The sequence below is a fragment of the Neomonachus schauinslandi genome, chromosome 1, assembly GCF_002201575.2.
Source record: "Neomonachus schauinslandi chromosome 1, ASM220157v2, whole genome shotgun sequence".
Classification (NCBI taxonomy): Eukaryota; Metazoa; Chordata; class Mammalia; order Carnivora; family Phocidae; genus Neomonachus; species Neomonachus schauinslandi.
The window spans coordinates 65,856,868-65,881,805 of NC_058403.1; the positions used below are offsets into that span (position 1 = coordinate 65,856,868).

Below are 24,938 nucleotides of genomic sequence, written 5' to 3' on the forward strand. Positions count from 1 at the left end.
CATCAAAAAAGATATAATACAAATCAAATCAGATACTGAAACTGTATTCAAATTCTCTTATAAGAACTTATTATCTCAACTTGGAAAACAATCAAATAAATATGTACACTGAGTCAGAAAATTATTTTAATAGTTACAAAAGCATCTTTTTTTTTTTTTTTTTTTACAGAATCAGTATAAAATAGCAGTTGATTTCTCCATAATTATCAGAATTATTTGTACTTAAGGTCTTGGCTAAGTGGGGCCAAAATCAACAAAAGGTCTTGGACTGTTGGCTCAGAAATCATCCTAGGAAGCCCACCTTGTTGATGTCTGTCATGCTTAGCTCTTATGAGATGTCCCGGTCCTTTATTTAAAAAAAAGTATCTTTTTATTCATTCTTTGGAGGCTTGAAGTGAATTCGGCAGCGTTCATTAAACACCTAAGATATTTAAACAGAAATAAAAGTCGTTGAGTCATCTTATATAAATCAAGCCTGGAACTAAATTAAATTTGGTATGGTTCAGGAGGATATAACCATTTTTATCCCAGGTCAACAGATTTAGGGAACAGAAAATTTTCCTCATGAGTTCAAAGTGACTTATAGGCGCTAAGAATACAGAAGACTTTGATATCCATTTATAAGACAATTTTGATTTTTTAATAAAATTTATATTATTCAAGGAAAAAATCATCACAAGCTAGCTTTAGTAACTAACAAACATTTTCATTACATATTCTAGACAGTTAGACAAAAATATCTAAAATGATTTAAGATAAAGCTTTTTTCCCTCTTTTTATAATGTAGATTTTATTTAGATATCTGTTGTGATTTTCTAACTGAGTATGGGATCTTTTTCACAAGTAGGTATACTTGAAGAGAGATCAGGCCTTTGCTAAATTGTGTAAATTTATAAAATGTTTTGTTCTATTTACCTTGCTTCCTAAAAATCTAAACAAATAATATATCATAAATGTTAAAAGAACATTTTTCAGTGTCTGTCAATATGCGACTGTGTTAAATAAAAATTTTGGTATAGCCATTCAATGGACTATAATGCAAACATAAAAGAATAAGGAAGCTCTGTGTGTTCTGATGTGAAAAGATCTCCAAGATATACTAAAGAAAAAAAAGTGTGGACAGTACACTTTCACAGATGTGACAAATGGGAAACAGACATACATAAAATTAGAAAAGGTGCAAATATCTAAAGCATGTATCATTTTTTCAGAAGGAAAGGAAAGGAAAGGAGGTGGCTGAAATGGAGGAATGAGAAGAATTTTTATCATATTTCGTTTAATATTTTTAAAAAAATTTAATCGTACCTAAAAATTTTAAGTGTCCAAATAAAAAATTATACAAATCTAAAAGAATTTCTTCTTAGAATTTACCCTCATACTTCATTGACATAAGGAACAAATTATTTTTAAGGTTAAGAAACAAAACAAAACACACACAAAAAAACCTATATTGGACACTGTGGACTATCATAAAAAAATAAAAGAAAAATCTACATAGGGAGCTTTTATGGTAGTGGTATTATTCAATCTCTTAAGCTGGGTGGTAGATACATGAATGTTCATTTTATTAATATTCCTTACATGCTATGTTACATACTCTTTGATATGTGTTATCTCACAATTAGAAGAAAAAATGTAGAAATTATATAGACCCTTTCTGGCCCTTTCGTCTTATAGCTCATTTCTTGTCAGTTCCCAGCCCTGATACTTCCCTTAAGTTCCCAATGCTCAAATCGGAGGCTTCAGATTAGTGGCCTTGGCACCCTGGGTGGGATGATATATATGACTTGGCCAAACTTCTCCAAATCCTTTTCCTAAATGCCTTCCTAACCACTTTTGCTGACCTACTGCACCGTAGCTACATTTTCTTTTTTTAAATCAAGTAGGGAACCTAAGTTTTTGTAGACTGGATGGAGCATATTTTCTTTAAAACGAGTATCGAATCTAAAAATGCTTCACTTGAGTGGCGCCTGGGTAGCCAGTCGTAAGCATCTGCCTTCGGCTCAGGTCATGATCCCCAGGGTCCTGGGATGAAGCCCCATATCGTGCTCCCTGCTCAGCGGGAAGCCTGCTTCTCCCTTTCCCACTCCCCCTGCTTATGTTCCCTCTTTCACTGTGTCTCTCTCTGTCAAATAAATAAATAAAATCTTTAAAATAAAATAAATAAAAAAATAAAAATGCTTCACTTGGGGTGCCAGTCGGTTAAGTGGCCAACTCTTGATTTCAGCTCAGGTCTTGATCTCAGGGATTTGAATTCAAGCCCCACTTTGGGCTTCACACCAGGCACGGAGCCTACTTAAAAATAATTTTTAAAAATAATAATAATTAAGAAATAAAAACGTTTCCCTCATCCCACTACATCTGACATATATCAACCTCTCCATTGGGTTTTTCAAACTAGATATTCATTGTACCCCTCCCCTATGCCATCCCAAGAGTAAATATCTCTCTGGAGAACATAAATGAACAAGTAACACCAGAATCTTTCAAGTAGCAAACACCTTCTCACATTGGTAGAAAGGGCAAGAATAGGAAACCCTGGCAAAGAGGACAGAATAAAGAAAAGTGATACGGCAAAGAAAATCAATTTGTACTTTGCAATTTATTCATAGCTCTGCAAGCTGGGACATTCTAGTTTGTGTTCAGTTAACCTCTCTCTGTGTTTAACCTCATTTCATTGGTCAATTTCAAAGGATGAAACAGAATTTTCAGTTAATTCCTTCAGATTTAATAGATTATTTCCCTTCAGAAATCTTTGAATTTTTAGAGAAGGGTATACAGATATACCATTTCATACAACTAAAGTCAGCATTTTATGATTTTTGACTACAGGTAAAATCCTGGAATCCTGGTCCCCCAATCTAATTCCTATTCAGAACTACACAGGTGGTAATAAGGAACATGTGAACCAGGGAGCCATAAAAGGCCCTATTATCAGATATCAGAAAAGTTATGTACAAGTAAGTTCTATGATCAATATGTTAGAAAGCAAGCAACTGCAAAGGGTAGCTAATGATATGAATTTATGCAAAGCAATAGGGCTCAAAAAGGCTAATTTTAACAAATAACACCACTGAAGGTTCTAAGTTAATTAGTAATAACCCTAAATAACAAGTATGCCCATAATTAGTATTAAGAAACATACAGAATGTCTCCAGTTCTGTTACCATGACAGGTCATACAATCTACCATATGACTGTAAAGCTGATTTTTATAAGCTGGCTCTATTTGGATGCCAACTGCACCCTTTCTCAAAGTTAAAACCTTCAGTTGCTTATAAATGAAAGATGTCTAAAAAGGCCCAAGGCACTCCTTACTCCCCCTCCCTTGGTTTCCCCTTGCTAGTTCAGTTTCCTTCATAGTTCTCTCCAAGAACCAGCATTATTTTATACCTTCCAGCTCCTGTCATTTACAACTTCTTCAACATTCAGTTCTGACTGCATCCATTTCAACTGCAAAAAGGAAAAAAAAATAAAAGTTAGAGTTATGAAAATTCAAATTAAAGAACTAAAACTAAATTCTATTTATAGTTTCCTAATAAAAGGAGCTCCTGCTGCAACATTCTTTGTTAATGGTATCACCTGGACTAGATATTGGACACAGCCCATTCTCCCCATATCTAATCAGCTGTTAAATCTTCTAAAGCCATGGTTCTCAAGCATATTATAATCACCTTGAGAGTTCTTAAAAAAAAAAAAAAAAATGTCCAGGGAGTTCACAAAAGGAATACAAATGGCCAATAAATGTATTTTTTAAATGTACAATCTTACTAATGTTTAAAGAAATGTAAACTAAGCCATAATATGGCAAAAATTTTTAAAAATGGGTACGTCTGATAAAACCTACTACTAGTAAGGGTATGAAAAAATATACACTCATACACATTCTTAGTATGGAGGGCAATTTGGTAAGATTTATAAAAACATAAATTCACATGTCATTGCACTCAAGAATTCTAGTTCTAGTTACTGATCCTATAATAGTGATTTGCAAAGACAGCACAGAGGAATAAAAAGGAGAAGGAGGTGGCAATCTAATTTGGATGAAGAAAAAAAAAATCAGGAAGAAAAACAGAAAAGAGAAGGGGAATACATAAGGCCCAAAAGATCTAGAAAGGCATGATCTTTCACCTTGAGCATACAGCCAGAGGTCTGAGGTTAAAGATGCTAAAGTCTTTCTAACTTTCTTGATAACTGCCAACCTAGTTACACCATCAGAAAAGTAACCAATTCCATTGCCAGGCCCACACGGCGGGGCCCATCATACTCCTAGTCACAGAAACTTAAAAGAAAAGAAGCTAGCTAGTTCCAGGAAGGAGGCTTGAAAATATTCAGGAAAATTAGGAGAAAAAAGCATGAGCTACAGGTCGAAGCAGCCAAGAGGTTAAAACTAGGATGATTTCCTTAGGCCAAAGTCAAGACTCAGGCCCGGAGACTTGGGAACAAAATGCCAGAGAGCTAGACAAAATCTAGGCAACCATGAGTCAGAGACCCAGACCAAAGAACCTGATTAGTCAGGAGCACAGCTCAGGCAGGACATTTAAGCAATGCACATGTAACACTAATAAGACAGGAACTTAGTACTGATCCGCTGGCCCCTTGTAAACTCCCTTGCTAGACTCAGAAATAGTGTCAGAGTATACACAGGTACAAAGGACTCAAACTAGAACAAGAGGAAGGACTGCATTTCTGACAACCAGTATTGTGCTAAAGTAGTAACAAGCCTGAAGAAGCCCATCTGCTTATATGAAAGCAACCTCAGTTTCAGATTATAATCAGCTACATGGAGCAGAAATCATTAAAACTTCACTGATCTGTCAAAGCCTGGACTGAATGACAAAAAATTAACAAGCTCAGTCAAAAAACTGGGTCACGGGATGCCTGGGTGGCATAGCTGGTTAAGCCTCCTCCACCTCTTGGTTTCAGCTCTGGTCATGAAGTCAGGGGCATGAGATCAAGCCCCGCACTGGGCTCTGCACTCAGTGCAGAGTCTGCTTGGGCTTCTCTTTCCCTCTCTCTCTGCCCCTCCTGCTCATGCTCTTTCTCCCAAATAAGTAAAATAAATCTTAAAAAACAAAACAAAACAGGGTTACAACATGCCATAGGACAATCTTCAGAACTGCTCTCAAATATTTAAAGGGAGGTCATGCAGAAATGGGTTTAGACTTATCCCATATACCTGCAGAGGGAAGATTAAGGAGCAATAATCACATGTTACAGGGAGGCAGATTTTCACAATATATAAGAAAACCTCTGAACAACTATAACCATCCAAAAGAAAATGCACTGTTACAGAAGACTGAAGTACTCCTCCTCCCCTGCCCCCTTAAGTAGTGGTTAAACAAAAGGTAGAAACCACTGGTTGGGAGATATTGTAAGGAGGATTAATGTAACAAACATGGAGTCCCAGAGACTCAAAAAGGAAAGGAAAGCAACTACTAAGTGTATCAGGGATATGCAAGCTCTTACACACATTATATAATTTAATCCTAATCCCTAAAAATGAAAGTGTAAGAAGTCTTGACACCATTTTACAAACTAAAAATCTGATTATTTCAGGGCAACTAATTTATAAGTTTACAAACCCACCACATGGTGGATGGGATTTATTCCCTAGAGCTATCTGCCTTTATAATCCAAGAATAGTTTTCTCTATTCTTGAATGCTGCAGATATTACAACCAACTTCTACATGCCACCAACAAAATGCTACCTCTGAGATGGTTGTTTTTGAGGCTCTAGGTCTTAAACTGGTAAACTTCCTTTCAAAGGCCACTAATAGGTGACAACGGTTATATAGTTCCAGCAAGGAATGTGCTTTTTCTGCGTTAAGGACTCAGGGAAAGAACTGGGACTTTCAGACTGGTGTTTCTGCATATAAATAAAGTATGTTCACTTAAGTAATGAGAATTTGACTATCAGTCACAGTTTAATGTACAAACACTGAATCCAGAGTCAGAAGAGATGGGTTAAAGTTCCAGCTCTACCACTTACTAGCTTGTGACTTTGGGGATGTCAGTTAGTATCTCTGAGTCTCCGTTTCCTCATTCAGAAAAGGAAGAGGTAGAGCTGGATCATCTCTAAGAGTTCTCTTTCTGATACCATAATCTTCACGACAAACTTGAAAATTAAAAAAAAATTCAAGCTTCCTTACTTGGTTAAGTACTACTCATGGTCACCCTCCAGTTCTATACAGTATCAGTCTAGAAATCTACCTTTTATAACTCGCTAACTGGTTTCTAAAACTACTCCTTGCAATAGTCATCCTGGTGATTCTCTCTGGGCCCTAAAGGCTAAAGGGCAGAAATGAGGGTGGACCAAATTATGTGATAGGTCACTCCCAAGTACTCAGTGGCTTCTGAACTTTGCTCTCCACTAACAAGAGTCATTCTAGTCTTTGTTTGACTTAACATGCAAATAGTGAGTTTCAGGTTTCAGATACAACAGCCCTGCCCCACTGTTTTCCTTGTCAATACCTTCAAAAGTCTGTTAAAATACAAAATCCAAAAATAATTAGATTTTAACCTGCTTTATATAAATTATCTATAAGACTTTAAACACTGAGTAAGATGACCATTACAGCAAAAGATCACTGTCTGAGGAACCCACCACTGCCTGATGAATGGGCAGGTATGGAACACAGGACTGAAGCAGTCATCATGAACTAAGAGAACAGTGAAGACAGGGGATGAATCTCATACCCAGCAAGCTGCATCAGTGGGATGACAGAGCAAGTGCGCATACTCACGTGGGCAGTTATAAGAATAAAGGCTTGAGAGATGATAAGGTCCCCTTTTCAAAGTTTGGCTACATCTACTAAACAAAGAGCAGACTTCATGACTGTTTAGTAATGAAAAACATAATTCCATCCCATACTGGATTTTCAGTCACCTGACATGCAAGGATCAGTAAGTCACCTATGGTGCCATCTTAAAACACAGACGTGATTTTGATAATTGCTCAGTGGTCATGTAGGAAAAAGCCCCTCTTCTTAGGTAATGACCAACATATGTAAGGGGCAAAGGAACCATGTACCCACCATTCTTGCCAAATGGTTCAGGAAAAAAAAAAATGCCTATATGTGGTAGGAAGGGGAGGAAAACAGGGAAAGGTGGGAAGGAGGAGGGAGAAGGAGGAGTGGAGAGAATGTACTGCAAAGCAGGTGGGGCAAAATGTAAACGATGGGTGAATATAGGTAAAGGGTACATAGGTAAAGGGTACACGTGAGTTCCCTGTACTATTCTTGCAACTTCTCTGTAAGTTTGAAATTATACCAAAATAAAAAGTTACTCTTTAAGCACCACCCCCAAAGGGAAGACAGCAATGCGTTCCACATAATAAAATACCATACACATTTCAACTATTTTCTTGACATGTCACCATTAAGGGCTATAAAGAAACAGTTCTGTTCCGTTTATTATACTCTGAGGTCCACACCCTATCTACATTAGCTGACTTTGGGAAAATAAGCCTTCCTCGGACCTAGCACTCAGTGGACATTTACTGTTTTCTTTCTTAAAAGCAAAAACTGCAGGGATGGAAGATGAAATGGAAACAAAAAAGTGTCCAAGAACAGCCAAAGACCCATAGCAACTTCTCTGCAGTAGGGAAATAAATTATAATGAGGTTCTAGTGTATGTGGTTATATTCAAATAGTACTATATTTTTATGGCTGAAGAGGGTAACATTCTGAAATATCTGTACTGCATTTCAGCAAATTTGTACAGATGAAACCAGAGGTAACTATTCTCAAAATGTAAATATATTTGAAAAAGTTTATTCTCAAGTCAAGCCTTTAAACACTGATACAGGTATGATTTCCCTAGATTTTCTGATGTGGTGGTGGTAGGTCTATACTAATCCTTTTATCTTTAACATATAAATAAATGGAAAGAAAATATGACTACATGCTTAAGTTAAAGCTGCTACACTGCATATATGCATGAAATGCACATTAACTTACCAACTAATATCTAAATGTAATAAAATAAAGCCCACTAAAAATGAAGTATTACTCTCCTGGTCATTTTTTTTTTTTTAAAGTAATGACCATTTCTTACTCTCAAATTTTCATATTAAAAACTGCCTTCATAAAATCTTAAAAAAAAACCAAACAAACCCTGCCTTTATTAAATTTGGAAATCTTTGGCTCAGAAATGTAAATCTTGTTCGACTTACCTTTGTCTGTTCTTTCCTAAGTTGCTTTAATAACGTTAAATCATCCAAATTCTTTTCTCTCTCTTCTCGGAGGTGTTTTACTACTGATGAGGTCTGAGCTATACAATTTTTTATGACTCTGTCCCTGCTGGCATGAGCCTCCTTCAACTAAAAGAACAAAGGCACAAAAGAGAAAAATCACACCAATTTTTTACATTTTAGTCTTTTTTAAAAATCCTATTTTTAGGTTATAGAAAGGTAATACTTTCTAAACTATTTTTAAAAACTGAATCTTTGGAAGCGAAGATTTTGCTGAACCAGCTAAATCACCTAAAAACAGATCAAAGGAAGCACTTCTCCTGGTGGAAAGTACGTGGTCGGGTTGCCTTCTTCCTCAATATGCTTCTGGGACTTCCCACTCCTCTCCCTGCATTTCCCACAAGCGGCTTTTCATTTCAGTCCCTTCTCCCTACATTTCTCTCCCCAGTTTTCCCGTGTTGTGTTCTTCTACCCTCCACCCACCACCCCCCCACACACCTCCAGGGCTACTACTGCTATTCTTCCTCTCTTTTTTTGTCCTTTCATGGTTTTCTCCAGACCCGTGTTGTCACTAGGTGCAAGAAATTGCAAATTAAGTGACATAGAGAAGCAATTTGTTACAATAAAAAACAAAGAATGCTATATTTACCTATGCAAGACAGAGTCCTTTCCAAGATTTTAAAGTTCAAGTATTAATATAGAAAAATTGTGTATAAGGTACAGACTACTGGTTCCACCAACTGTGTGAACTGACTGAAAGGACATCTGGCAGGGCAATTCTTTACTAAACTTTCATCTTTATGTAACAAATCCAATAAAACAATTTGCATCTATTTTCTTCCTTGATTCACAAAGTATGATGGTCATGACTCCCATGATCATAACCAAATTCTGATGACACTCCAATAATCTGGGGGAGAGGAAAAACAAAGTACTAAAATAATATGTAATTGCCATTATAATTAATGGAGAATTAAAAAAGGTGACTCACCTTCAACTAAAATTTAGGTGTTAACTTGCTCCAAGTAATCATGTTCTATTATTCCTTCTTCCCTCTGAAGAGAGAATATCTTAATGCTACGCTAGTGACAGTTATACTAGGGATAACCTAACCATTATTCATATATTTATATAACATTTAGGACTAAACCATTCTACAAGCATTCTTAATAAGTTACCTGAAACACATCTCTTAAATGATCATCTCCGGACCCTGAAGTTAAGAATTACTGGTCTAATATGCACCAGGAAAAAAATAAACTTTTGCATTTCTAGAGTACAGTAATACTAAAAGTGCACTGGTTATAAATCATACCTATGTGAAGAGAAGGAAATTAAAACAGACATTAGCCCCACCTATTGTAAATTTCTCTAACATGCTAATTTTTTTCACTGTAATAGTTAGGATTCACAAGGACAGCCCAAGGCCTATATTTTATTGGCTAATATGCTGCTTCTGTTATTGGTTCCTCCTTCACATATAATTCCAGAAAATGAAAGGAGCCATTGAGGGTAGGAAACTTCCCAAAATAGAGTAAGAAGAACCATCATTAGAGTTAAGAAGCTCTCCCTGTTGTGAGACTGGCTAAATAATTAGTATTTCCAGGCTTCAGTTTCCTCTTTTGCAAAATTATGGATTATGAGTAAATCATCACTAACATCCTTTCTACCTCTAAAATTTAAGGGTAACTTGACTCAATACACTGCTCAGATGTCAGATGCTACTTAATCACTTTGATATTTTGTCTAAACCCCCAATAATTGGTGAAATCGCATTAGCACCAACTAGGAGTCTGTCACAGTATTTTCATTTTTCTATCTGCATTTTAAAATCTAATTCAAATTGTGTACATTTCATTAAAATGTTCAATATTTTCCATTCAGTCTCTCTCACCACAGAGTTTCCTCCCTTGGTTGGGGGATTTCATCCACTGTTCCCCTCTTTAACTTGGCCCCTTTCCTGTGGATACACTTCTAGCTGAAGACCACCCTCCTACTCTCACCTGCGTACTCTTCCTTCAGATTAGCCCCACTGTGAACCCACTCCCCTGTGGACAGAAATTACCGAGCAAATCATCTTTTACTCTGTATTATTAATTATTTTAGTCTAGCTTTCACGACCATCCTTCAACAAAATTCAGAATTAAGAGCCATCGGCAAGAGGAATATGCATGGACTTCTGTACACGTACATCAAAGAAATGAGGACGCTTGAGAACTCTACTAAGACTGTGTGACATAAGCCTACCAGAGAAAAATATAGCATGAAACCAGACTTATTAGCTCATTAGTAATTCAGATGTTTCAGAAGTTGGGTCACATGAGAATTGTTTCTATATACAAAGTGCTTGTCAAAGGAATGAAGATAAAATTCCTCAAAAAACTTGGCAAGGTAAAAGGCAAGGCCTTTGGTTAGAGGAGAAAATTCCTGAACGATAACCATTGTCATAACCATACTTCCTTGATTTGGGGTAAGCAATTCTGAAATGAAGGCATTTGGGATGGGGCAGGAAAATGATTCAAAACTAGTCTAACAGGGGTCTACCTAGGACTTCCCAGTTTTATTTTACTTTACCAAAACTCTAAGAACTTCTTTTAGTCAAATTTTCACCTACTATATCTTTTAACCATTATTTTAAAACAATGCTTTTTGCCTTTAAGGGAAACAATGCCAACAGTTTTCCTGATTATTATACCTTTTTGGTGTTTTTCTTTACAGAACAAAGGTTGATTCTAAATTAACTCTATACTAAATTCTCATTTCCCAAACATCATTTGCTTCAGAACCCTGACAATGACCCTTGGTTTAACTATCATTAAAAACAAAATAGGGCGCCTGGGTGGCTCAGTTGGTTAAGCGACTGCCTTCGGCTCAGGTCATGATCCTGGAGTCCCTGGATCGAGTCCCGCATCGGGCTCCCTGCTCGGCAGGGAGTCTGCTTTGCCCTCTGACCCTATCCCCTCTCATGTGTTCTCTCTCATTCTCTCTCTCTCAAATAAATAAATAAAATCTTTACAAATAAATAAATAAATAAATAAAATAAAAATTACTAAGTTTTTGTCATGGCACTTTGTTTTAAATCTTCCCCTAGAACTTCTGACAAAAGGAGGCAAGGGGAAACATATCATTTAAACACATATTCCAAAAATTCATTATATTAAAGAGATACCTTTAAGAATTACCCTATATCAATCACTGTGACACCAGTAATAGTTTTGCATTTGTAAAGCACTATTCCAAGTTCATAGACTTTTTGAGGTTCAGCATTGATCTTCATGTTTATCTTGAGAATAAACAATAAACAATGTACAGTTAGAAAAACTTCACAGATTCAAGGGAATATGCTCTAATAAGAGTATCTCACTGAAATTATTTTTATTAAGAGTATACTTTTAAGATGTGGAATTTCTACAATTAGTGCTTCATAATAACTTTGCTAATCATCTGCTATGAAGAAGTATTATCATTAGAGAGTACAAACATTCCTTCCTCAGCTATAGAAGGAAGGGCTGGGGCTAAAGGAAGTCAAGGTAACCTTAAGCAACCTGGATGTTTCACAGAGTTCCACCCTTAACTGAGACAATATTTAAGGGAACTCAGTGGGACTTCTTAGCATGGGCATTCTGCTGCAGGCTCGATCACTGGCAAAAAAACTGCTAGATAAACCATCCTTGGGCACCTGGGTGGCTCAGTTGGTTAAGCGACTGCCTTCGGCTCAGGTCATGATCCTAGAGTCCCGGGATCGAGTCCCGCATCGGGCTCCCTGCCCGGCAGGGAGCCTGCTTCTGCCTCTGACCCTCCCCCCTCTCATGTGCTCTCTCTCTCTCATTCTCTCTGTCTCAAGTAAATAAAAAAAAAAAAAAAAAAAAAAACTGCTAAACCATCCTTTCTCTGATGGTCATGTTGCTGGAGCCCTTTAGGGTATAGACAGAGAAAAACCCAAGCACATACATAAGAATATCCAAAACAGAAAGATCCTAAATATCCAAAACAAAAGGTTCTAGTACGCAAGATTATTCTGGTTCAACAAAGGGATAAGAAATAATAACAACAACAGTAACAGAAGCAGCAAACATTTACATGTAAGACATTTAGTACAGTAAGCACCTCATATTACCTCAGTTAGGCCTCTAACAACCTTATGAACTAGGTACTATTATGATATTATTTTACAAATAAGGAAGCTGAGGCAAAAAGTTATGTAACATGTTCAAGGTTACCAGCTAGGAAGTAGCAGAGGTAGGATTTAATCTAGATATGGAATCCATGTTGTTAATCCCTACACTATAAATCTTCAAGTTAATAAAAAGATTGTAAAAGGAAACAACTGAATAGATTATAGAGATTATATGGGTAGTGAGATCATAAATTTCTAGTTCTTCAGACAGAGCTACCCAAAGAAATTACGTGAACTGTCAAACAACCTCAAAATAAATTAGGGCTTGGGACTCTGGCTCCCTACTTCCAATACTGGATTCTACTCATTAAAGCCCACAACCTTGGAATTTTCAAGCCACAAGAATTACCTGACCACTCAATGAAATTACATACTTTCATATAAAAGCAAATTAAAAATTATCAGCAATTATTAATGCTTTGAATTTAATTGATATGAATAAGCTATCTAAAACTGACTTTTTTTTTCATAACTGAGAAATAAAATTTAGGTTTTAAGTATTACCTGTGCTAAAGAAGCAAATGCCATTTGAACATTAGCTTCCAAGTTAATGAAAAGATGTAAGTAAATTATGAAAAAATACTTAGTTACATTATTATTATTTCCTTTTGCTTTTGGAATTTATAGAGACAGTAAAGGGAATCTTTAAGAGGCAATGAAAAAATATGTACTTGAGAAACCAAAGCCTCAGGAAAGGACAATTTATCTGTGGCTTCTCGCCCAACTGCCAAGTCTATTCCCCTTCCTGATGACTGAGGAAAGAAAAAAGATATAGAAAGCGTGAAGGGTTTTAATTCTTCGTTGTATCAGGTGTCTGGCTTCCTAGGATTGATTCATTCAAAGCCCTTGCTCTTGTTTCACTATTTGACTCGACTGTTTCACTCTCCCCTTCATTCGCTGGTGCGTAAGGTTTCCTTAAGTTAAAGGCTACCCATGAAGGGGCTAAAAAACTACTCTTATTCCTTAGAATGATCTCTTCATAGACTTGTGCATAAGATCACACATTTTCTTTAGTTTGTAGCAACCAGATCAAAACTTGTACACACCCTCAGATGTAGGCAAGAAAACATGAAGATGTCACACTTTTATCCAGTTTAATTATATGTCAATTGGTTTTTTATTTTGCCTGCAAAGAAAGGTATAAAGGAAGCACAAAAGACTCAAAAGATTACACTTACAGACTCATAAAGTTGTTTACAGGTTTGGCTTGCATCAATTTTCCCTGCAAAGGAAGCTGTTGGAACCGTAGTGTTTAATTCATGTACTATTCTGTCATCAATCGTCCTCATCACCTTGAGTAATTCCTATATATGTTTAAAATAAAAGAATAATAACCTGAATGGAAAGTTAAGTGATAAAAAAGAAACATTTAAACAAACAAAAAAACCCATAAAGCTCTTGGATATTTTACAACTTTGTTAAGTTAGAAGTAGAGAAACCATGCTAAATTTAGTGCAACCACAGGATAATCTTTATTACAAGAATAGGTAGGTTATGTAATAGTAATTCTAAGAATGGGCACCAACTCTGTTTCTTGGCTCAAATGTGACCATCTCAAGGGTCAAGATTGTTTTATTCACTTTTAAACCCCACCTGCTGACACAGTGCTTAGCAAACTGTGTGTGTGCTCATTCTATCCCCAGCATACAGCCAATAAAGGGTTCTACTGAACTCGATTACTCAAATTGTCCCAAACAATCCAACATAACTGCTTGCTCTATTCCCTCTTTGCCTGTCATTCTAAAATGTGGTGCTAGACAGAAAAATTCTGTAAAGATATACAAGAAAACTCAGTAGTAGTTCACTTGTAAGAAATTAACCTATAATCTTTTAGTCTTTTTGTTTTTTTAGCTTTTTAATATGATTGTATATTATTTCTGTAACAAAAAAAAGTAAAACAAAGCATGCTGCTTGAGAAGGAATCAAATCTCTTCGTGGCTTTCTTGTTCTTAGAACAAACAAATTAGTTTTACCTTTTCTTAGTGACCCTACGCACATTTCCCAAGGATCTCTTCCTCCTGAAAAGGCTCCAACTCTCACAAAACCAACCAAAAGAAAAATAATACCAAAAGGGCAGAGGATTTAGAAAGACTCTGGTAAGTATACCTACCCAGGATAGTCCCTTCTCTCTACATTTTGATTAGGGTACTTCTTTTCACTTGTCACTAGAGAAAGGCTGGGCAACAGTTACACTCCGTCTCCAGAAAACACAAACTCTAGAAACCAGTTTCTAGGAATATACCCTTTTCTTTTCTTTTTGTTTCTTAAATTCTCCTTTCTGCACCCCAGCCCAACAAAACATAATGACTGAAAAATCATCAGGAAAACTGAAGTATATAATGCTAGAAATATACATATTAAAAACCCCCAACAAGTTAACAGTCAATATTAAAGTGTGTTAAAAGCAATTTTGCTTGATCCTCTGCCTCGCCTCCTTCAACATACCAACCCATTTCTTTCCTTTGCCAGACTGAAATCCATGAGTGAAACTAACGTCTTCATTTGTTTCTTCATCCATTTGTTAAAATAAAAACTTTTATTATGATTAAAGTATTACATAGTCATTTTAGGAAAATTAGTAAAACTTACAAATAAAAATCATCCACAGTTAACCATTATTAATATTATAAGATGTACCTTTACTTTTTTCTGTACATATCTATGAATATTTTTATAAACCTGAGGTCCTTTGTAACACTGTAAAGTCCTGCTTTATGACATTATACCACGAGCATTTTGCCCTTGTTACTAAAAGTGCCTTGAAGACATTTTTAATAGTTGGCAGAATCCTGTGGAGGTATCACAACCTGTAAGACCACTTCCCCAATAATGAATATTTAGGTGTTTCCAATTACAAAAACCATTTAAGCCATCCGGTCTAAATCTGCAGTTTAGATTCTGTTCCTATCAGTCTATTAAGCTTTAATTAGTAATTTAGTGGCCTTTTTTAGATCTCAATCTAGAAGTTAAACAGCTTATAGAAGGCTCATAATTTAGACTAATAAAACACAGGCAAATGTCGGGTGTAAAACCAACTTCACTATCTTACCCCCTCCTTCTGTATCTCTCTATTTTTGTTAATAGTATTATGCTCTATAAACTGGAATTCTTAAGGAATAATCTCAACATACTCACTAAGCAACCACCACTTTAAATGTTTTTTGTACAATGGAAGATATATGTGTATATATGAGTGGCAAATTCCAAACAAATGGTGGCAGCACCATTTAGTATCAAAAACCAGGTAAGTAAGAAGTAGTAGCAGACAAGGACCTTGCTTGCCAACTTTAGCACCTGCAACTTGACTATTCAAAAAGAAGATGAAGCAGCAGCAGCACCCTCCTTTAAAAATCTCTTTTCCCCTAACTAAATTGAAATGATCTTCTGAGACTGAGGTTTAAGTTACATCTTTTAGATAAAGCTTTCCCTGAGAGTCCTCGGCAATCTTTCTTCTTTCAACATATGCAGCACTTAGAATATAGCACAATTCATTTACTAACTCACTCTTCATTCAATAAACATTTGGTAATGTCTAGTATGTGTCAGGCACCATTCTAAACACCAGGGCTACAGTGGTGAATAAAACAGAAAAGGTCCTTGCTCTCTGGGAGCAAAATTCTCATAGGGGGAGACAGACAATAAGCAAGTACCTCAATAAACAAGATAATTTTCGTACTGAATACTATGAAAAAGAAAACAAACAGGTAATGGGATAAAGAATGACAGTAGGGCTAAGAGGCTAGCACTTTAGATGAGAAGATCAAGAACGGCCTCTCTGAGGATGCAGCATTTGAGCTGAGAACTAAATGATACGAATGAGCCAACTGAAAGAACACCTGGGGAAGTCAGTCAAAAATGATGAGGCAAGAACAAACTTTGGGGTATATGAAGAACTAAGACAAGGCAAGTGGGCTGGGAGTGAATATGGGAGAAAGTGGTGTTAGGTGAGGTCAGAGAAAGTAGAAAATGAGGGACAACAGAGACCAGGGAAACAATGAAGGATTCTGTTCTAAAGGAAACAGGGTTTTAGACAAGGGAATGCTATAACATGATTAATTTTTTTAAAAGATAACTTCGCCTGGGGCGCCTGGGTGGCTCAGTTGGTTAAGCAACTGCCTTCGGCTCGGGTCGTGTTCCCAGAGTCCTGGGATGGAGCCCCACATCTGGCTCCTTGCACAGCTGGGGGCCTGCTTCTCCCTCTCCCTCTACCTGCTACTCTACCTGCTTGTGCTCTGTGTCAAAAAAAAAAAAAAGAAGAAGAAGAAGAAAAATTCGCCTCTATGTGGAGAATGGATTATAGAAAGGAGAATGGAAACAGGGTGACCATATAGCAGACTGCTGCGGTGGTCTAGGCAAGAGATAAAGATAGTTTGATTGAGAGGTAGCAGTAGAGTTAGGGAGAAGAAGCTGGATTCTGGATATATTTTGAAAATAGAGTGGATAGGACTTGCTGACGAACTGGTGGTGGGTATTGAGAAAAGAAAACAAGATTGACTGTTAGCTTTGAGGCCTGAGCAACTGAATGGATGGTAGTGCCATTAACTGATGTTGGGGAGAGACTGGGGGAGGAAAAGATTTGGAAAGAATGAGAAGATCAAGGTTCTGTTATGACGTACAGGATATGCAATGATATTTAGGATTATTGTTAATTGTATGTGATACTGGTATTGTGTTTAAAATTACCATCTTTTAGAGATACAGACTGAAATATTTATAGAAAAAAAATAAGGTTTCTGGGGTGTGCTGCAAAATAATCTGGATAGAATGGGGTAAGCAGTAGAATATAAATGAAACAAGAGTGGCCATGAATTGATTGTTGAAGCTAAGGGTTGGATACATAGTGATTCATGGTAGCAACTCTCCTTTTGGATAGGACTGAAATTTTGCACACACAAAAGTTTTTGTCTCTTTTTTTAAAAAAGGTTCTGTTCTGGACGTGTTAAGTTTGAGATGCTTATTAAATATCTGAACAGACAAGTTGAATAGAAAGTTGAAAACACCAGTCTGACAGTGAACCAGGCTAGAGTTATATTAACACATTGATATTATTAAAAGCCATGAGATGAGAAGAGATCACTGAGGGAGACTGTAGGGAATGGGGGGGGGGGCGGTTAAGAAAGAACTCAAGCAATTAAAGTACAGGAGAAAAACTAATATTGCACAAATCAGAAGAAAGGCTGCAAGGAGGGAATGGTCACCTGTGTTGAGTGTTACTAGGAAGTCAAAGAAAGATGTGAACAGAAATTAACTTTCAGAATTAGCAGGACGGAAATCCTGGGTGATCTTAATAAGAGTCATTTGAATAGAATGTTTAACGAACTGAAAGTTAATGTGGCTTATGTACAGAGAGCAAGCGAAAACAGTATAAAATGAAGCCCACCATTATAGATCACATTGTTGATTTTAATCTTTTTCCTCAGAGAGTGGAGAACCAAAGAAGTGTTAAAGTATGGTGGGGTTACATGATCAAATTTGTACTCTGAATTGATAGCTTAGGTTAAAGTATTAAAATATGGAAAATGAATTAGATAGGAACAAGAGTAAATGCAAAAGAATCAGTTAGGAGATGAACCAGCAATCCAGGTAAAAGATTGCAAAGCTTGACATTCCATGGAATTTTTTGTTTACTCTGAACTTTAACTAGTTTTGAGTTTGATCACTAGCTATATAGCCAAATTCCTCTCCATTAAAACAATGTGGACATAACTGTTAAGTTCCTTATATGGCAATGGGAATTTATCTGCATTAACTAGGTAATTTCACAGTCTTACCAATGGAAACTACAACTGTGGATTTTCAAATATATCAATTCTCAGTGCGCTAGAAAATCATCAATATTTGATCTAGAGCTTGACTTTTAATATGGCAGACGCTAGCTATATGAGGTTATTTTAATTAAAAATAAATAAATAAAAATTTAGTTCCTCAGTTGCACTAGCCACATTTCAAGTGCTCAAGATTTGTTGCTGGTGGATGGCACAAATTCCCACCATCACAGTTCTACCGGACCATGCTGAATTTAAGAAAATATAATGACAATTTCTAAACTGATAATGCACTTGTTAGGGATTGCTGAGAACTATAAGCTATTCTTAAATGTCACAGAAAAGATACTAAAAAAAAGAAAGATAAAGGGGGAAAGGAGGGGTAAGATTCAGAAAGGAATTTCTTGCAAAACCACTAAGGGAGAAGGAAAAGAACTATAAACCACCTCACTAGGTACACATTTCTTCACAGTGTAAAAAGTGCCAGAGCTCTTAAGGCAACTCCAAAAGGGTCTAGAGAAAAGTCTGAATGGCCCTCACAGGCTGAGAGCAAATGAAGGTTAACATAGACACCAGAGCGCTGCCATTAAATCATGTGCTATTATTCATAAGGAATTACTGACTACCTATCTGATGCCTGGCTCCAATGGCATCCTCCCTCCCTTTCTCTCTCAAATTCACTAAGAAAATATACAGAAGACACCCCTGAGCAGACATCATACACAATAAACCAGATTCTGATATATCATGAATCTCTAATTTTAGGCTGGCCCTTTAAAATTATTCAGACACTTATCTTGGAATTGCATTTTATGTCTTATCTGTAATAGTGGAGTGAAAATCTCATCCTCTCAGAAGCCAATTTTGGTATTGGAGTGCCCATATTTAGTAGGGAGGGGTAGAGAAAACTTTCTATTGCCCCTATAACTACACTCTACCCCTAAGGTTAATCCTCAGGTAAATTCCTTTTACTATTTTGGGCAGCTTCTAGGGTATACGGGGAGCAGTAAAAGGCCTATCACATAACAGTAAAATAAAAATGTACTTCAAAGAATGATCTGGGATTTATTAAACTTTTCCCTCCTCGCCCTTTGCCTAAAGGTACCCAGAAGTAGATTCCATTCACATGGTGCTCTTTTCAAACAGACCTTGTTCCCCAAACCGAATTTTTATAGCAATGCTCACACTGTGCTCCCCCCACACCAGAAATAGAGACTTGCCTGCAATTGCCAGAGTCTTCTGACACCTAGCACCCCCCAGGCTCAGATAGCAGCTGGACATGTTGCAAAAGGAACCATGACTGATGCTAGAAAACAGTCTATTTCATCTGTACCTAATTACCATAATCAGTTGTGTATAAACAAATAAATATCCCCAACAGAAATACCAAGACTTACACTTTCTGGGAAAGAACACTTAGTTGATTTTGTTCAAGTGATATATGAAATGGGTCGGAGATAGGGTCAGGAAGAAGGGAATTCAGGGTGGCAACAGTGGAAAAAAAACAACAACACATAAATGATAAAGAGCTTGATGTGTTCAGGGAAAAGTAAGCCTACGTGGCTGGACAGAAGAGTTCAAATGCGTGTTGGAGGTGGCAGTGGTTGAGGAGAGGGAAACATGACTAAGGGAGAGTAAGAGATATAACTAAGGAGAAGACTTTGGAACTGGGTTTTAAAAGGTCTTGTATGACATGTTAAGTAGTTTAGACCTAGTCACAGAAGCCTCAAATTAGATGCATGGTTCAGATTCTAAAATTCAGAAGATAACAATATGAAGCCATAGTATTATAGAGATTAGATTGAAGGGGGATATATTGGAGGAAGCAGTGACTGAAGATAAGGAGGGATATTGTAAAGCTAATTGCAAACACGTTCATAGGGGATGAACAAAGACTGTGGCAGTACTGATGAATGTTCCTAACTGACAGAAATGACTCCCTAATCTCACTTGGCATTCAAGGCCTTTCATAATCTGGTTCCAATCTTTTGTGTAATCCCAATTTGTCCCTGTGCAAATCCCGAATCCCAGCAATACTGATTGGCTCTTTCCCCCAAATACATAAAATGTTCTGCCTACATACTGTTCCTTCTACCTAGAATTCCCCTGGTCCTGCCCACCTAAAGCCCAACTTAATTACCACCTCTTGATTTATTTCTCTCTCACCTGTTATAGCATTTTATTCATATTCTCAATATCTTCTACATGTTTTGTATCCTTGCTTGCATTACGTTCCTTATTTTATATTCTGTCCACTAAGTCTCCCCAAGGGCCTGGTACCTAACAAGTATCTGTTATGAACTGAACTGTGTCCCCCCGACAGCAAATTCATATATTGAAGCCCTAACCCCCAACAGGACTGTATTTGGAGAGAGAGCCTATAGGGAGGTAATTAAGGTTAAATGAGGTCATAAGGTTGGAGCCCTAATCCTACAGAACTGGTGTCCTTATAAGAGGAAGAGACACCAGACATCTCTCTCCCACACTCTGGGCACAAAGAGGCCATATAAGAACACAGCAATGAGGCTGCAACATGCAAGCCAGAAAGAGATGGTGAACCAGAAACCAACTCTGACTGGACTTTGCTCTTGCACTTTGAGCCTCTGGAACTGTGAAAAAATGAATTTGTTGTTTAAACCACCCACTCTGTGGAATTTGTTATGGCAGCCCTAGCAGACTAATACAATATCCAATAAATTCTTGCTAAATGAGTTGTTCAAATGGAATCCTAGACACTCTATTTTAAACATTCTTTTCTGGATTTTATTTCATTTTAGAAACAGTATATTTTCCAGGAGTGTTAAGTCCAACTTTTACAATGGAAAAATAAGAATTGCAAAAACTTAAAATACTTTCAAAACTCTTAAGCTTTAAAACATGCACCTACTTGGAAAAAAATCAGGACAGTAGTTGTAAGAGGGGAGGAGGAAGGATATATGGGCAGGCACTGACTGGGAAGGGGCATGAGAAACTTTTGGAGGTGGCAGTATTATTCTCTATGTTGGTAGAGGTTTGTACTGCAGGTATAGGTAAATGTCAAAAGAATGGTATGCTTAAGATTAGTGCATTTCACCGCATACAAATTTTACAGAATGAAAGTGAACAAATATTCAATTATAGTTAATGATATGAATAGTGACATGTTCAGGAGTGAATATGGATTTGCAACCTATTTTGAAATGCATCAAAAAAATAAAAAGGGGGGCGGCCCATGGTGGCTCAGTTGGTTAAGCATCTGCCTTGGGCTTGGGTTGTGATCCTAGGGTCCTAGGATCTAATCCCGCATCAGGCGCCCTGCTCCATGGGGAGCCTGCTTCTCCCTCTGCCTTTACCTCTGTCTCTCATGAATAAAATCTTTAAAAATAATAATAAAATAAAATAAATAAGATAAAAAGGCAGGGGCGCCTCAGTGGCTCAGTCAGCTAAGCCTCTGCCTATGGCTCAGGTCATGATCCCAGGGGCCTGGGACTAAGTCCCCCATCGGGCTCCCTGCTCAGCGGGGAGTCTGCTTTTCCCTCTTCTCCTACCTCCTGCTCGTGGGTTCTCTCTCTTTCAAATAAATAAATAAAATCTTAAAAAAAAAAAAAGGTGAATTGATGACTATATTGAGATGGATATGTGATACAGTAAATACAGCAAATCACTGATTACAGAATCTAGATATACGTAAGTGTTCATTGTAAGATTCTTTCGACTTTTCTATAGTGTTTGAACATTTTCACAATAAAATTCTAAAGTACCTAAATCTTTATAATAAAAGTACATGATTTCGTGTTTCTCTTCCACAGTATTCAGTGCACTGCTTTTCACATTTAGAGTACTTACATACAAAATGTAATGGTTTCATAGCTTTAAAAAATATTAACTTTAATTGATAATCTGTGAGTATGTCAGTTAACCACAGCTTATAATTTTACCCAATTCATCTAAACCTAAATGTTATACTAAATTTTTACGTTTTACAGCTCCTTCACTTATGTTCATATGTGACTGACATAGTTGGAGCAAATGTTCTTATAATTTAGAATGGGGTTAAATGATATGTCAAGGCAGCTGTGGAAAACCAAATCTGACTTTTAACCCAAGGTATTCTCCATTATAAACCACACACTTGGAAAAGCCCTAGGAAAACTATCTAAAAACTTTCCCCATTTCACTAATGAAACTCATTTTATGATCTTTTTATTTACATTTTTCTGTGAATGGAATGGTTCTGCAAAGAGGGTTTAGCTTTTGCCCCCCTTACATCTTATGTGACTTCCGAAAGAAAAATACGAGTGTTTTTTAAGCACTGTTGGGTATTTTAACAGAGATCCTTTGAAATTTAGTTTGAGAGGGGCGCCTGGACGGCTCAGTTGGTTAAGTGTCCGACTCTTGATTTTGGCTCAGATCATGATCTCACGGTAGGGGGATCAAGCTCCCCCACTGGCCAAAGCTCGTGCTCAGCGCATAATCTGTTTGTCCCTCTCCCTCTGCTTCTCCCCCGACTTGCGCACAATCTCTCTCTCTCAAATAAATAAAATCTTAAAATTCAGTTTTAGAGATTCAAATAATTATAGAGATGGAAGCAGTTTTAAATGTTACCTAACATAATCTTATTTTACAGATTCAAAAGTTTATTCCTAAGTGTTAAGCAATTAGCTCAAGTTTCCAAAGCCGTTAAAGGCAGAAGCAGTATTAGAACCCAGATCATCTAACTCCCTAACTAGGGCTCATTCTAATAAACCTTAAAGCTATCACTGCTCAGTTATCTGAGCTCATTAACTCAAGTCATAGTACTAATGTGAAAGACCAAGGCCATAAACGGGCCTGTTAACTTAAATATTCCGCATACTTTATTTTCTAATGGTCTTTTTCCATCTTATTTAAGACTTCTAAAAGTATCTGTATTTGTCAGGCACTTTGATCACATTTGAAGTCGGCTGCTGTTGTGCTGATCTAATCTGAAGAGCAGCTGAAGGGTGAAGAGGGTACAAGTAATGGTGGAAAGACCCCACATAAATTTCTCTGGCCAAATATTTGTCAAATAATTCAGTCTGTGGAGGTTATCTTCAAGAATACCACTCCCTACAAAATGGCTCATAGCACAAAACTTCCTACAGATAGGTCAGTGATACTTGAAATTATTTTTCATTATCTTTGATTAAACATACATTTATAAGGTCATGATTTTTTAAATTCAAGTCTTTAGACAGCACGTTTATGCCTACATTGGAACAGATAACTCTCATAGCAACTTAGTTAGAATCCAGACCCCTGTTCTTTAATTTATAGCTTGGTATTAGCCCTAGACCTCTAGAATTTGAATACATAAAAGATACGGCCTTTTTCTTAAATGTTGCATTTCCTCTAATTGTTAGGTAGGCAGAAGCACCACAGCAGGTACTAAAATCAATCGCCCCTCCAAGGCTCCAAACGTTCTGCCCCACCAAAATAGTAAAACTTTTACTAAGTTTTGTATTGTTTTGTTTTATCAAGCAAATAAGTTCTCCTTCACTTTCCTCTCTCCTACGAATGCTCAACTTAAAGTAGGAGGGGGACCGCAGAAGCTAAGAATTGCGTTCAGGGGGTGGCTTAAAAGGTTGTTACAATCCCTACCATCCGGCCCAAGCTCGGTTTTACCACCTCGGAACCACCCGGTGTTTCCCCGAGCGGTTACTCAAGGTCTGGGCACCGCAGAGAAAACCATGATCCCCACGGAGCTGCCTCGCTCTCTACGGCCAAGCCCGCGCCCCCATGACCTCCAATGGCTGGAAAAAGGAGCCTTGAACTGCCCGCTTCTTCCACAACTGGTCCGCACTCCCTCCCAGGCCACAGCAGGGAACACGGTACGGGGACAAAAGGAGGGACACTCCTGCCACATGAGGAAAACCCCATCACCTGGAACTCGGCGAACTCCTCACAGTTCACACTGCCACTGGGCGCCGCCATATTGGACAAACGCGAGGCCCCAGCCGCGAGCCAATCACCACGGAGCAAAGGTGTCCGCGTCGCCGCCTAACAAAATTTATTCCGAAGGCAATCAGCTAGGAACCTAAACTAAACTAAGGTTTGTCTTTTCCCTGGTCCTCAAATACACCCAAACCTGTAAACCTGCTATCCTTCCTTTCGCTTCTACCGCTTTAACACGGCTTCCTGGAACGGCTGGCCTAGATGATCGGAGAATATTAGAATTTGAAGGGATCGTTTTACTCCAATCTCATTTTCTGTTTTCCTTTTACACAAAGGGGAACGGTTTGTTGGTCGCAACAACCCTGTCGTTCGAGTAGGAAATCTAGAGTACAAGTGAGGTTTTTCTTAACCCTCCCACTTCATTATTTATCTCCCGTCCCTTGAGCAGAGGGGCCTTTGTTCGTTAAGAATTTGGGACTACTAAGAAACGTTTTTAAAAGAAGACTACTGACAGTGTGGGGTAAGGGTTGAATAAGGTGTTCAGGTGTGGAAATAAAATGTTTGGTTTTATAAAAATAGGCAAATCAAAGAAATAGGAAGCATACGTGTGAATTTCTCAGGTAGGCTAAGAAATACTCTCAAAGGCAGTAAGACGTGGGGTCGATCAGTTATTAGGAGCCCAGTTGTGTGTTTTTGGTTTTTGGTAGAGGGATATATATATATTCATTGGAAATGCTGGAAAAACAGTACTGAAATACTGGTTTATCTAGGCAGTGTGATTTCAGGGTCTACAGTTCACAAAAGTCCTACAGTGAGCACATTTCTATTTTAAAGGGTACTTAGTCGCAGGGAATGACTGCAAAGGCCCGTAACACCCAGCTCCCACAAACACATTGTTAAAGACGCGTCC

At 37.4% G+C, this 24,938-nt stretch overlaps 1 protein-coding gene across 1 annotated transcript; it reads right to left on the reverse strand.

Annotated features, from left to right (window-relative positions):
- Positions 1-102: 102 nt before the first annotated feature.
- On the reverse strand, positions 103-24,188 carry MIX23 (mitochondrial matrix import factor 23). Its single transcript, XM_021692459.2, has 5 exons — positions 24,017-24,188; positions 13,550-13,675; positions 8,177-8,323; positions 3,393-3,452; positions 103-421 (listed from the first exon to the last, which is right to left on the reverse strand). Exons 1-5 carry the CDS (start codon positions 24,065-24,067, stop codon positions 371-373), a joined length of 435 nt encoding a protein of 144 aa, XP_021548134.1. The 5' UTR covers positions 24,068-24,188; the 3' UTR covers positions 103-370.
- Positions 24,189-24,938: the final 750 nt, after the last annotated feature.

What these genes read in the sequence shown, in the direction of transcription:
- MIX23 (XM_021692459.2), bottom strand. Translation starts at nt 24,067, where the DNA reads ATGGCGGCGCCCAGTGGCAGTGTGAACTGTGAGGAGTTCGCCGAGTTC. An exon ending in AGGAGTTCGCCGAGTTCCAG is followed by an intron (nt 13,676 to 24,016) that starts GTGATGGGGTTT and finishes AAACATATATAG; the next exon opens with GAATTACTCAAGGTGATGAG. An exon ending in GTAAACAACTTTATGAGTCT is followed by an intron (nt 8,324 to 13,549) that starts GTAAGTGTAATC and finishes TTGTTCTTTTAG; the next exon opens with TTGAAGGAGGCTCATGCCAG.